The following is a 14,869-nucleotide window of genomic DNA, read 5'->3' on the forward strand; positions in this document are numbered from 1 at the left end:
TTGTTTGAGTGAAAATAAGTCGATTTAACTAAACTTCCCTCAGTCCAAAAGTTGATAATTATGGAGCTACAGGGTGTTAAAGTTGAAAAAAAAATCACATTTTCTTTAATATCTTTCGATTTCTTTGAGTTAATTTCACGAAATTTCATATTTGAGGGTGTTTTAGGATACGAAATTCAAATTTATTAACGATTTAGTTGTTTCTTCTAGGGGGCGCCACAAGCGACCATTAGGACACATTTAAATCTCTGTAACTTTTTCGTGCCACGGTGTATATTATTTTGGTATTTAAAAACCTTTTTCCCTACCTTTTATACTTAGAAAAGGTATACTTTATTGACGTCGCTAGAAGCAACGGTTTTTGAGAAAAATGCATCTAAGCCTGATGATGAATGCAAATTACCTTAAAATTATTTTCCGTTAAAAAAAATTAAGTTTTTCAAAAATAATTATTAGTAAAGGTATAACAATAAGTTTTCAAAATCAGATATTATTTTGCCTATTACAACGGCAAAGTCCATAAACTAACAGCATATCCACCATTTCAGAATAAGTGAATTTATTGGCCATACTTATGGATATTTACAGGAACAAGAAGCGAAACTGACAAGAAAAACTGAGGGCTAAATAAAAAAACTGACATTTGAGAAACAAATTCAAGTGTTAAAATGTCAATTAAAAACATAGCCAACTGAGTTATTTACTTAAAAGCGCCAACGCAAATATGCAGCGCATTAGAATTATGCGTTTTTCTCCAAAACCGTTGCTTCTAGCGACGTCAATAAAGTATACCTTTTCTAAGTATAAAAGGTAGGGAAAAAGGTTTTTAAATACCAAAATAATATACACCGTGGCACGAAAAAGTTACAGAGATTTAAATGTGTCCTAATGGTCGCTTGTGGCGCCCCCTAGAAGAAATAACTAAATCGTTAATAAATTTGAATTTCGTATCCTAAAACACCCTCAAATATGAAATTTCGTGAAATTAACTCAAAGAAATCGAAAGATATTAAAGAAAATGTGATTTTTTTTTTCAACTTTAAAACCCTGTAGCTCCATAATTATCAACTTTTGGACTGAGGGAAGTTTAGTTAAATCGACTTATTTTCACTCAAACAATCTGCGGTATTATTTTGGCCACGTAATTCGAGGACACCCTGTATACTGCCTGACATGGAAAAGAGAATGCCCCGTAAAAATGGTTTTATTTCAATAGTTTTTGGTATGCACATTTGTATATGGAAACACAAAAAATGATTAAATTTTCAGTCATATTTATCAATGGATTTCAGAGTTATCGGGAATTTTTTTTTTTTTACTACAAAAATTTCAACAATATTACTGCAAAATATCATTTATTGGTGTTTAGTGTGCTCACAAAGTGCTCTTAGATTAATCAAATAGGTCTAGACGCAGAATGCAGCGAAATTTTCATTAATTGAGCGAGTTTGGGACAGGTCAAATAGTGGGTCTATGAGACGCTGACTTCGTGAACTGCAAAATCGCAACTAAATTGAACCGTAGTGTAAACACTACAGTGAGATGCTATCGGGCATGGTTCCAAGAAAAGCAAACATGTAAAGAGACATTAGACGATCCCGAAGAACCACAGAACCCAAGATCGCCACCTTCGAATTATGACGCGAAGGGATAGATGCGTTTCGTCGAGGACGCTGCTGAATCAGTGATTTGCTGAGTATGGAACGCCGATTGAGACTCGAACCACTTATCGCTGGCTAAGAAGTTTTGGAATAATTTCCAATCGTCCTCATCTTGTATTACCCCTCACCTTAAACTATTTTCAAAATCGACTGCATTGGTGTAGATAACGGATACATTGAGGTGTGGAATGAAATAGCATCGTATCTAATCACTAATCTAGATTCTGTTTGAGTATGCATGATGGTCGGACAACAGTAAGAAGAAGACGTGGATGAAAGACGAGGGGAGGCCCTCAGTTCACAATATAGAGGCAAGTCCATGAGACTGTTAGGGTAATAGTTTCGGATACTATTGTCCATGATAGCAGGTCACCGTTACTTTTCATTAGAGACAGTATGACAGCCCATCAATACATCCAAGAACTCCTGAATCCTCATGTGGTGATGAAGACAATGCACGACCACATATGCCTAGAGTGGCTATGGCCTTCTTTTAACAAAACGCAATCAATTTGCTACCTTAAACACCACGATCTCCAAACCTCTCACCGACTGAACATGTATGAGATATTGTAGGTAGAAGGTTGAATAATTTACCCCATCCCCTAGGAACCGTAGCAGCACTATGTCATGTTGCCCAGTTAACCTGAAATGAGATCCCCAAGAGGACAATAATCATCTTATTAGATGCATGCCTAGTTGTGTACAGGAGTATATAAGACTCCGCGGAGGTCCGACAAATTATTATTATTTTTTTTTAACAATTAAATTTGTTCAATTTTTAAAGAAATATTTGTTTAAGTACAAGAAACATGCTTGCCAAAAATTATTTAAAAAAAAAAAACATTTTTAAGGGATGTTCTGTTTTTTATGTCACGCAGTATATTTATTTTCTAGCTGGATCTTGTTTTTTGTAAGTGTTAAAATGGATATTTTAAATGGTCGATTCAAATGCCCTTTATAATATCTTGATTTTAAGTATAGCATATGTTGTATCAAATGTGCTTAAAATTTAATTAGAAACTGAAACATTAAAATATATATAGGATGAACCATTTAAAAAATTGTACGTTTCTTCCGTCTTAGCTTTATGCGCCATCCTAAATATTTTATTATCACTTTAAGTTGTAGCCCCGACACAATCCTGCGCGTTTCTACTAAAACTTTTTATAAAATTTCTACAGGATTATGAGATATCTGCTGTAAACTCTATCGTGGAACATCCTGTATTGCTTGGCAAATTTCCAATTTTATCAGTCGCTTTCGAAATAATATTATATAATAACATGGTAATCTTACAACTAAAATATCTGAAAGAGTTTTTTAAATTCCTTCCGCAGTTGCCAATACGAAAAATTATTGGTATCCTTCAAGAACAAAATGTCTATAACAAAATTACAATAATATCGTTCGTTTATCTACCAGAAAGTGGGTGAGCACCGAAACTGATCCAAGTTCGGCCTAGCACACCATCTGAACGATTCACCCGCACTTTTCACCCCTCCATTGTTGCAGTTTCGTATTATATCCCATGAAAAGGCATGAAATTATTAAACATATACACTACCGGTCGGTTGATTAAAATTTCAGATTATTATCCATTGTTCGCTTGTTGGCTTCTCCAGTTCGCTAACAATCGAACAATAATTATAGACAATGTGAAACGTTTTACTCTTAGCTACAGTAGTGGTCAAAATTATAGCAACTTTTTAAAATTCCAAATAATTTAGACTTAACGGCCTAAATTCAAAATAGGCTTTGAAAATATGATTCTGCAATGACTGTTGACGATAGAAGTATATAACAATAAAACAATAATAATTTATATAAAAAAAATATATTCATTTCGACCTGGACAAAAATATAGCAACTTTTCCAAAACAATTATAAAGAGTAATAAAATTTCAACAAATTACAAAAGAATTGTTCAATAATGAATATTTTGCATAAGACCCTCGCTGCTGAATAACTTCTGCACATCTTCGTGACATTGAATTTATTAAATTGTTGATGTAATTGTTATCAATACTCTTCCAGGCTTCTTGAAGTGCCTAAAATAAATCCTGTAAATTGGAATATGTATTATTCCGAATTTTATTATCCACATATTCCCACAAATTTTCTATGGGATTGAGATCGGGAGATTGCGATGGCCAAGCAAGAACTTCTATCCTTTCCTCTCTAAACCATTCTGAAACAAGTTTCGATTTATGTCTGGGGTCATTATCTTGTTGGAAAATGCTTCTTAGTGGCATGGTTTCTTCAAAATATGGTTATAAATGATTCCTGAGGATATCTCGGTGCATGAACCGATCCGTGCGACCTTCTATTTTGTGAAGCGGACCCATACCAAAACCAGAGAAACAACCCCAAACCATAATCGAACCTCCTCCATGTTTTACGGTTGGTAAGACAAACTTTTTTTGCAAGCTTGCGCCTTTGGGTAGTCTAACATATGATGGGCCATCGCTTTTGAATGAGTTAAAATTGGACTCATCGCTGAAAACTACCAATTTCCACTGTTCAGATGTCCAGTGTTGGTAATTCTGCTCCAACTGAAGTTGGGCTTTCACGTCCTTCTTAGACAGCAATGGTTTTTTCGCTTGTCGCCTACCAAATAATCCATTTTCCACTAATCTTCTTATGGTCTTGGAACTGACATGAGCTAGGCCCGTTTCCTCTAAATGTGGTTTTATACGAGTGGATGATAGAAATGGATTTTTTTGACACATTCCAATTATCCATTTATCAGTTCTTTTTGTAGTTTTCCTTGTGCGTCCTGAATTTTTTACAGCTGCTTCAGTTCCTGTTTGTCTGAATTTGTGAATAATTCGAAATTCAATTGACTTATGCACACCCAAACTCTTTCCAATTTCGCTTTGCCGTTCGCCACTTTTATACCGCTCAATGATAATTTTCCTGATCTCTAATCAGATTGTTTTACCTCGACCCATAATGAAAATCGTCGATTTAATTTAGAATATAAAACGTCTTTAAACACACAAGTCTGTTAATCAAATGAAATTTTAAAATTCCAAAAGTTGCTATATTTTTGTCTGATATTGAAAAAATATGTCTTGATAGTTTTTTAGAGGAATTGTTGATATTTCATTTGGATGCATTTTAAACGTCAACGGTTGTGGAAGATGAATAATATAAAAACGTATATTGGGTTTAGCCGAATAGAAACATTTTATTTAAAATTTTTAAAAATTGCTATAATTATGACCACTACTGTAGGTCGACCTTTCTGGAAATTTCGAAATTTTACGCCGAACTACATTGAGGAGATCCCCCAAAAGACAAGACATAAGTCCAAGTACAAATTTGCTAACGTGATGTGCCATGTAAACAATGCATTATTCTTTCACCTTAAACTTTAATAACGAGAACTTCATTTTACCAAATCGTTCAATTCTTGATATACAAAATTTGATTAGTGATAACTATCTCCTTCTGAGCACATTCAGGTCCAGCCGTTACTATGTCCACAGATCCATAATTTTAATTAGGGCACTGTCCCTAGGCACCCACCACATTTTAATTTGATCAAGACCGCCGAAAGGGAATAATTTCTCTGAGTTTTAATTAAATTACTTTCAGCGAAATAAATCTTAGTTTTCTCTTTAGCCCATCAAGGCACGGACGCTTATAAGCACAAGGATAATGTGAATCTGAACCCGAGTCGTTAACCCGGTCCAACTCCGAGTATTGTAGATTCGTTTTGTTTTCAGGTCTCACATTCACTGAATTCCAACTATACGGCAACGATTACAAAATCAACCCAAAATTGATACATAGAGTGAATGAAACTAACGTGATCCGCACCAGGTTCGTTCAGACGTATCAAAGTTACCTCGTAATCGAGTTAAAGATGCAATCGGCTGAATCAGCTCATCTTCGTGTCCTGGATAAATTCCTGGATACGTACGGATTCAACATTACTTACGAAATTACGACCACCGGGGTGCGGAGCCCATCCTGCAACATGATGGATTGCGGTTTTACCGGAGTTTGCTTCGATCATTACACGTAAGTAAATATCCCATATGGCCTGTTTTCGGGGTTAGAGGTTAACCGTAGCTAAATATATCGCATTACGACATATTAAATTACTTACAGAAAGTTCAGTTGCACCTGTTTTGAGGGTTACTCCGGTCCGAAGTGCTCTGAAGGACCGAAATCATTCTGTTACACCAACGGCACTCCCACGTGCAAAAACGGAGGAACCTGTTTGTAAGTAATGTATTATTAAAATAATTAAAGGAACGAATGCATCCACACTTTAAGCAAATTTCCTTTTACCACAACTTCGAGAAATTTCGCTATAACTGGGAATGTCAGTAGAAACGAGGGAGAAAATTAAGCCGGCAGCATATGCCAAAGGATGAGAGGAAATTAAGCCTTTATCCTTTAAACATTACAATTATTAAATTTTCTACTCGATTTGGATCTAATCTTAGTTGAGGCGTTTTTTAATTAAGCTCGTTTAAGCCAGTTGCGATGAGACTCGTTTAACTTTATTCCGTGAGCTGACTCATGTTTCGTGTCGAGCAGGCAGAGCTGATGACAGTTTATACGCGTCCGTACAGGAATTCTAGAGATGGAAAACCCTGTTTTTTATGAGTAAATAATGAAGATAAATTTCCTCTCCCCCACACTCATTTGTACATTCAATAATCTGATCTTAATAATATTTGCATTGTCTGGTTTCCTCGTTGATTAAAATATCCGAACAAAGGCCGGTAAAACCCAAAATATCCATTTTAACGAAATCTAAGGCCTTACTTTGTCGAAGAAAAGGACTCGATGGGAAAATTAAATTTTCAGGCACGTCGGAGTGGCGGCCGTTAAGTGTCACTGCTCCAAACTTTTCACTGGAAATACCTGCGAGACTCCGTTGGAACAAGTCACCGCTAAAGGTAAAGTGTTTTTATGTATATTAGACTCTAATAGACTGAAGTAGGAAAAATGGGGAGCTTTTTCGCTACGCAAATGCAAATGCTAAATTCGAATTTGTTTGCGGGGGGTTCGCGGTTTTTGGAGAGTTCCCATTGCAATTTTGCTTTTATCGTGAAGTAGCTCGGATTCGGGCTGCGTTTAAAGTCAAAGGGGGCATTAGAGGGAATAATTTTTGTAGCGTTTTAACATGTTTAGTTGAAACCACTAACCCACTTAAGCATTGAGCGGGATCACAATCGCTTCGGTCGGGTCCAGGCGATCTAAGCATTTCCCAAGCGCACTCGTAATGTTACCGTGTTTGTTGCATCCAATCGACCCGTTTCTCCCTCAAGCACTCATACGCCCATACGAAGGAAAAATGGATGTAATATGAGTAATAGAGTAACTTGCATACTGAATAACAAGGAAAAGTAAACACCCAGAATTTATAATTTTATTTGGAAAAATCCTAAAATACATATTGTTTGGGATTTAATAATATATTTTGCAACTCTCGGGAGGCAAAACGGCGAGCCTACTAATGGACATTAATAAGGCTTTTGATAGCGTCTGGCACAGGGGTCTGCTATACAAATTACACAAACTGAAAACACCAAAATACCTAATCTACTTAATCAAAAATCTGCTAGAAAACCGACAACTTCAGGTACGAATTGACACTGCCCTCTCCTTCCCCTTCTCCCCGGAACAGGGGCTACCACAGGGTTCGCCGCTCTCACCACTGCTCTACAATATATACTGCCACGACATATACAACTATGATCTACAGGACAAGGAATATATAGACAAAACATCATACATTTTGCAATACGCGGACGACACTGCGCTGATTGCACACGACAAAACTACTAAGAAAGCCGTGGAAAAGCTTCAGACGTTGACAAACAGAACCATGACATGGTTTTACAAATGGAGACTAACGCCAAACGACACGAAAAATCAACTTCTACTTTCAAATCACCACATCAAAGACAGCTCACCAACAATAATGACAGGCAGACACACGACTAAACCAAGGAACGACGTGAAGTATATGGAAATAACAATAGACAATAAACTAAAATTTACGAAACACGTACGAAATACTCGACTAGAAATCATAAAAAGGGCAAAATAGTTCCGAACACTGACATACAAAGACAAAGGGATTAGTATGGAAAACGCCATAAAAATATACAAAACCATATGCAGACCACTATTGGACTACGGGCACGTACTGAGGGCAAATGCAACAGAAAAAACAAGCAAACACATACAGACTACAGAACAGATTGCACAGACACCCCGAAAACCCGTTACACAACCCACCCAACCAATTACTGTATGAACGCACAAACATGATAAGAATAACAGAAAGACTACGATAACTACAGAACAGATGGAAAAAGAAGATCAACAACTTAACTATACTGAGCCTGCTTTGCTTAACGAGACAGACAAGACAATCCCGCCTCCTTTTCCCTTCAAACACCCTTTGGGAACACTTCCAGATGTAATGTGATAGTATTTAATCACCAAAAGATTACCATTGTACCACAGGCAGAAAGACATAACAGGTCGATAGCCTATTTCTGGTAGGCCAGGGTGGTGCATTCCCTGCGTTACGCCTGTAGTTAGCGTTATCGTGCAGGATGGAATCACAACGCTGCTCTGAAGATTAAGCATAAGGTGCCTTGTCGGCAGGAATTTTCCTAGCGGTATTCCTTATAGTTTCAAAAGAGCAGTGTTTGCGTCTAGTGTCGGAACCTTTAATGAAGAATGAAATCCTGCATGATAATGGCGTTATGCTATGCTAGACAGTTTTTAATTGCACTCTAGTGAGGGTACGCCCATGATTAGTGCCCAGTGTTTTTCATACTTAAGACTGGAATGACGTCTTCATCGCTATCTTTCCTTCAATGTCGCCACAAATAAGCTGTGCGTGCGCGACTCTGTTAATAAATAAAATATACAAGTTTTAGGAACGAAGCACCGAGTTTATACTAACATAAAAAAAGGAGGAATAATTTTACATGAACCTCCCTTTTTTACACATACAGGGTGGCTACTTAGTGTGATCCAATATCTCAGCAAACAGGCGATTTAATAGAGAAGAAAAAGTTTTGAGTATGAAAAGGGGCCGTATTTGCAAATATACAGGGTCTGGCGTAAAAGTATGGTAATGACAAATTAAATTTTTTTTAATGATACCCCCCCATTTTAAGAGTGCTACCTTTTCCGAATTATTGAGGAAAGTTCGAAAATTTTGTCAGCTGCAAAAGTCCTACGGAAATCGGTGTTGTGCCCTAACCGCGGCCAATTTCAAAATCGGTTTTCTGGAGATTCCAGAGAACTTCGTAAGTTGTTTTGACGTATTTGAATTTGAGAAGAAGTCTTTCACAACCACCAAATGTGCATCCGAAGTTGCATGATATCAACCGTTAATGACTTGCTTATCTTAAAGGGAATACCTCAACTTTTTCAACGGCATCGTGTTCTCTCAGCAGTTCCTGAGTTTCGCAAAATTCCCTTCTGGGTTCTAGATGTTTTAATAGTCGCATCGGTGACGTCACCCGCTGTCTGTTGACAGCTAGCACAGATTTTACGCGTTCAGATTGTTTGACAAGTTTATTATTTATTAAACAAATGAATCTGACTCTAATGTCAGTTTTGTCAAATATTATGATTTATGATAAGTTTATTAAAAATTAATTATTATTTGACGCAATTGCTGCTAAAATCACCAATGCGACTGTCAAAACATTTAGAAACCAAAAGGCGACAATTTTCGGGAACTCGGAAACTGCTGGGTTTAGGAGTCGGGTAATGTTAACAAAATTGTGGATTTTTTAAGTCTGAACACAATGCCATCTAGAAAACTGGGACTGGGAATTAAGTAAGTTACTGAGGTTTAAAATCGTACAACTTTTGAGACATATTTCGTTGGGTGTAGAAGACTTTTCCTCAAATTCAACTAAGTCAAAACATTGCTTGTTAAGTCCTCTCAAAGCTCCAGAAGACCTAATTCGAAATTCGCAACGGTTACGGCACATCACCCATTTCTATGAGACCTTGACGTTGTCAAAATTTTAAAATTTTCCCGAATAATCTCAAAACGGTGCATTTTAAAGAAAACTTGACTTACCATACATAAGCTGACCTTAAAATTTAACGAGAAATCCTAAAATGATAAAAAATTGACCGCATTCCATTAAAAGAAAATTATTCTATATATTCTAAATCGCATATTTGTTGAGATATTGGAGTTCCTCACCGTAAGTAATCACCCTGTATATATCTTGTCTCAAATATATAATAATAAAATGTTTAGCCACATCAGTGCAGTTTATTTATTGTTAAGCTCTGATGGTTTTTGCTGTGCGCTGTTGTAAAAATTTCAGGTAACTTTTGTAGTTTAAGCCTCGAGTGCTAAAAATTTATTTAATATTGTTCTATTGAGAGCCACTGTTAAGTCTCGTTTGCGTAGATTAGGTTCCATTCCTCAGCTTAGTGACTTTGAGCGAGGGAGGACTGGAAGCTTAAGACAACCAAGTAGTTGAGTTAGAGAAATTTCGAGAAGAACCGAGATATCTTTACGTACCACTTTGAGATGTTATCAGGCATGGATGGTCAATAACACAGATGTAGAGGCACTAAATGTCGTAGGTTTGAAGTTTATCAAAGGGTGATTGGGATGCGTTACAGTGTATTGTCGGTTTAAATCTTATGGTCTTTTTCCCTTTCATCCCCAAAGAGTATTATCTCTCACTCCCGAGAATAGACGGGTGCGATTACGTTAATGCAGAGACAAAGATGATCATGAATGAAACAGAGTGGTCTTTAATAACAAACTCCGTTTCTGTTTAGAGATGCTCAAAAATCGTAAAAGGGTAAGGAAGATGCGTGGAGAAATTCACACTTTTACACGGAGGAAATGTTCATGGTACTATGCGGGTAATAGTGTGGGGGCAATAACACTTGGCAGTAAGTCACCTCTAATATTAATTAGAAGTAACATACCAGCTTTTCAGTATATTAAGGAAGTAGTGGAGCCATGCGTTGTTCCGTACCTTGCCACAATCCAGAACGCCATTTTTCAACCAGACAATGCAAAACCACATATTGCTAAAGTGAAACTGGACCTCATGAACCTACACCACATTAACTGACTACCATGGCTACCAAAGTCACTTGATCTTTCTGGTATCAAAAATGTTTGAAACATTATAAACCGCAGGTGGTTGAACTTAGCGGATCCCCTCAGAGTCTCACAACACTTAGGCAGGAGAGCTACGCTGGAATGAGATAACCCAAAACGATATACTCCATCTTATCAAAACAATATCCAGGCACATGAATGGGTGTATCGGAAACAGACAGTGTTCAACACATTATTGGTTTGGAATCTGGCTATGGTCAACTGTTTCGTGTGAAAATTTGATTGATTATTTACTTTTCTCTGATGAATATTTCACAAAAGACTTATATTCTCATATTGATTTTAAATGGGTTTTTACCTTTCGTTGTCGTTCAGTATATTTTTATATTGCAAATTAACTTTTTGCGTCATCCTTCCTTCTTACTATTCAACTTACGTATTGTAAATGTAATGTGTTGACATAACAACGAGTTCATTTCATTTTTGGAGAAAAGTATTTTACGGCATGTGAAAACTTCCTACTTCTAACTAAACTTCTTTATTCTTTAGTTTCCAGTAACAAAAATATACAGCAGGAAGAAAACTAAACTTCGTTTTAATATGGCGTAAATTGTGAACGGCTGGCTTGTTCTCACAACCAGCAGGAGCGAGTTCCCATTGCAAATTTTTGTAAACTTTGCAGGTTTCAAAAATCCGCTACATTAAACTCTTTTCTCTGCTTTATAAAATATATACAAAGTACTCTGTGATGACCCTCTTTTCAGCGATTTCATGCAGTACAGTAAATTTTCTTTCAACGCAAATCAGTCGCAATAGAAGATCAAGTTTCTTAAGATTAAACAAGTACTTCTAATGACTTCCAGACACTAATTCCTAACAAACTTTAAAGATGATCTGTGCAAAATGCCGCTACTTGTCCGTTCTCTTTAAGTTTAATCCAATTATTAACTATAGAGGGCAAAGTTTTAATGGCGGCTACAAAACTTCTTTCAAAAATTTTCCCTGTGGCGCAAAGTTAACATCTTGAGGGAGTTAGCAATGGAACTTTTTTAGGAAATATTAAATTACGGTAATTATATGTTACTTAAATATTGCCCGGAACTAATTGAACTCTAAAGTTTCAAGAGCTTCCGAACTTTGACTTCGCAAATCAATTATAATTTTAGGATGATATGGGAGTTTTAATGAAGGTCGTAGGCGATTGATTCCGGTGTAATAAGGAAAGGGTTCATAATTTAAATGTAAGAAGCTCAAATGTGTTGTAAAAGATTGTTTTTTAATTAAAGCAGTCACAGACAAAATCGAAACAATTTATTTTGTAATATCCATAGTTTAACTGCTCTAAGAGCTCCAAGGGTTTGAACTTTAACATCACGTTTGATCTTCGTTTTTGCTCTTCATATTGAATTTTCAGAATCGCTCCACACCAATAAAACGCTTCCAAAGTCAAAACCGAATAAATATCAGGTATTATTCATAACTTCGAGCCATGCTGAATAATTCATTTCAGAAACCAAACTCGATCCAATAACTAAGAGGTCTGTTAAAATCATCGCGTCAGGAATTTAATTTTCGTAAATAATTTTAATAAATTACCGGGGAAATTAAGATTCTTTGGAAATATTTTTCGCTTTTTCTGCTTCCTGTAAAATGCATAATTAAGGGCTAGCGCCAAGAACTTTTAATAAAGTTTAAATGGTTTGTACAGAAGTTGGCAGCTGCTGATTATTAAACTTGTTATTGTAATAAAAACGCTGAATGGAAATTTATCAGGAAAAATGAGAAAATCATAGGTTTCGCCTAAACGAACTGGATAATAAACTAATTATAAAATTAATCGAATAGGGATAGGAAAATAAAAAAATTGTGGTAGACTGTATCAAATTGGAAATCCTCAAAATACTTGAAAAATATTTTGTAATTCACCGCTTTATAAATAACGCCGCATTTCAATTTTTAATTTTCAAATGCAATCGTGTGATAGAACTGATAAAGAAAATTATGAAAGAGAATAATGAAGATCTTCACAACTTTAGTAGTCGTAGTTGAAAAGTAAATATTTTCTTCAACTTCGTGCAAAACCGATTTATACCGTATTGGCGCCTCTCTAAATTTTGCCGAACTTCATATTTTCATTCTTTTTGGACCATTCTTTTTTAAAATTTATTATTCGAATTAAATTTTTATAAAAAATAATTTTTGTTGTTGTTTTGAAACTCCTAGCCTGCATCGCTCTATAACTGTACATGGTGTCCCACAAACGTTTCATTATATTTTACTGGGTAATGATACATTGAAAAATAATATGACTCCCCATATAAACCATATTCCAATAATGTTTCATTAAGAAGATACAGGGTGTTAAACTTTACTTCAAAAATCCAACTTTTATTGATATATTCAAAACCGCTTGAGATATGTAAGTGAAATTTGGCACGTTTTGAGAGTTAATGTAGACGCATTTATTTATGCAAAAAGATCATTTTTAATTTTACCAGTGGCGTGGGTACGGACACCTCTCAGCACATTTTTAAAGAAAAAAATGGCGCGCCACTGCGTTTTATCAAAATAAAAATTATTTTAAGAAGTTTAATTTCATTTAGAAGACAAATGCTCCCTTGACTCTTTTTCGTCCGATGTAGCGTTTGCTGGTAAAAAATTGAAAACCGCCTACATGCACGATATCATCTTCTAAATGGTTTTAATAATATTAAATATGTTCTAAATATTATTTATTTGCTATGACATTACCGAAATTACGTGTCCACGCCACTGGTAAAATTAAAAATGATCTTTTTGCATAAATAAATGCGTCTACATTAACTCTCACAAACGTGCCAAATTTCACTTACATCTCTCGCGGTTTTGATTGTATCAATAAAAGTTGGATTTTTTAAGTAAAGTTTAACACCCTGTATCTTTTTAATGAAGCATTATTGGAATATGGTTTATATGGGGAGTCATATTATTTTTCAATATACTTTTACCCATTAAAATATAATGAAACACTTATGGGACACTCTGTATACATTATTGTTATAAATGTATAGTCAAATTCTATGTCGAAAGAATTAGGTGTACATCACCAAAAAAATCCACCTACACCTTATTGAAACCTTTCCTCCACATAATCTTTTACCGTACTTGAGCTAAACATGAAATTTGCGAATGAATTTGAGTTTAGCGTTGCAGGTTTAAAACTTCCAACATCAATCCAAAATCGCTCGTTTGCTGCCTTTATTAGCCATATGCTAGAAAATACAAAATGATTAATGTTAACCGCCATTTACTTAACTACCAAGTTATTATTTGCAGCTGTCGCCGAGTGTCCTAACTGCTCCACAAATTGCACATACGATGGAAGGCTGGAGAATGCATGTAAATGCTTAAGTGGAAAGACTGATATAAGCGGTAATGGAGTATTACATCTCTAGCTTCCTTTTTAAAAATTTATTTGCAGGTCAACCAGGCTTGTTTGCTACACTGCATCTGAGTAATCTTCCGCCATTAAAGCAAGAGCCGTTGAAAGCCTACATTCAAACACAGGTTAGTCAGGTATTCCTAAGAGAAGGAGCGAATCTAAAATTACCCTTATTTCCTCAAATCTCCTGACATTCCTCGTATTACCATAAAAAGCCATTTCGCCTTAAATATTGCCTGACTTTATGAAAGAAAATTGTCCTTTGCTTCCCATCTCCACTCGCCGATAGCAGCGAGTAATTACCCTTTTGTGGTGGAGTTTTTGAAGGTGTTAGACCCCAATATACGATAAAAAGCTTCGCGGCTCTAAAAGCAATTTCAAAAATTACTCCGGCTTCCATTAAATTTGGGTCTATCAATACCAGATCTAATTCGCTGCTGTTTCACATCTCAAAGTGCTAACAAACACCCTACAAAGGGTTCATTCGGCGGAATGTTTTGTTATGCTTGTACGTTTGTTTGCCGCACACTTAACCAGATAAATTCCTTTGTTTTTGGTGTGGCACAGAGAAAAGTAGGAAGTTAGATAAGATATCATACAAGGCCCCTCTTTGACGCAATTCTGGCAAATGGGCCGAAAAAGGAAACTAATCACATAAATATTCCAACTGATAAATTTTACGCCTTT

At 35.9% G+C, this 14,869-nt stretch overlaps 1 protein-coding gene across 2 annotated transcripts in view; it reads left to right on the forward strand.

Moving 5' to 3' along the window:
- The window catches only part of LOC136346525 (uncharacterized), a 224,514-nt gene that overhangs the window by 139,046 nt on the left and 70,599 nt on the right, over positions 1–14,869 (forward strand). For both annotated transcript variants that reach the window (XM_066295745.1, XM_066295746.1), the window contains 5 exons: positions 5,396–5,693; positions 5,784–5,897; positions 6,492–6,583; positions 14,077–14,172; positions 14,222–14,307. In XM_066295745.1, coding sequence (XP_066151842.1) covers positions 5,396–5,693; positions 5,784–5,897; positions 6,492–6,583; positions 14,077–14,172; positions 14,222–14,307 — 686 coding nt within the window. The remainder of the gene's footprint in view (positions 1–5,395; positions 5,694–5,783; positions 5,898–6,491; positions 6,584–14,076; positions 14,173–14,221; positions 14,308–14,869) is intronic.

The sequence above is a fragment of the Euwallacea fornicatus genome, chromosome 23 (genome assembly GCF_040115645.1).
Source record: "Euwallacea fornicatus isolate EFF26 chromosome 23, ASM4011564v1, whole genome shotgun sequence".
NCBI lineage: Eukaryota > Metazoa > Arthropoda > Insecta > Coleoptera > Curculionidae > Euwallacea > Euwallacea fornicatus.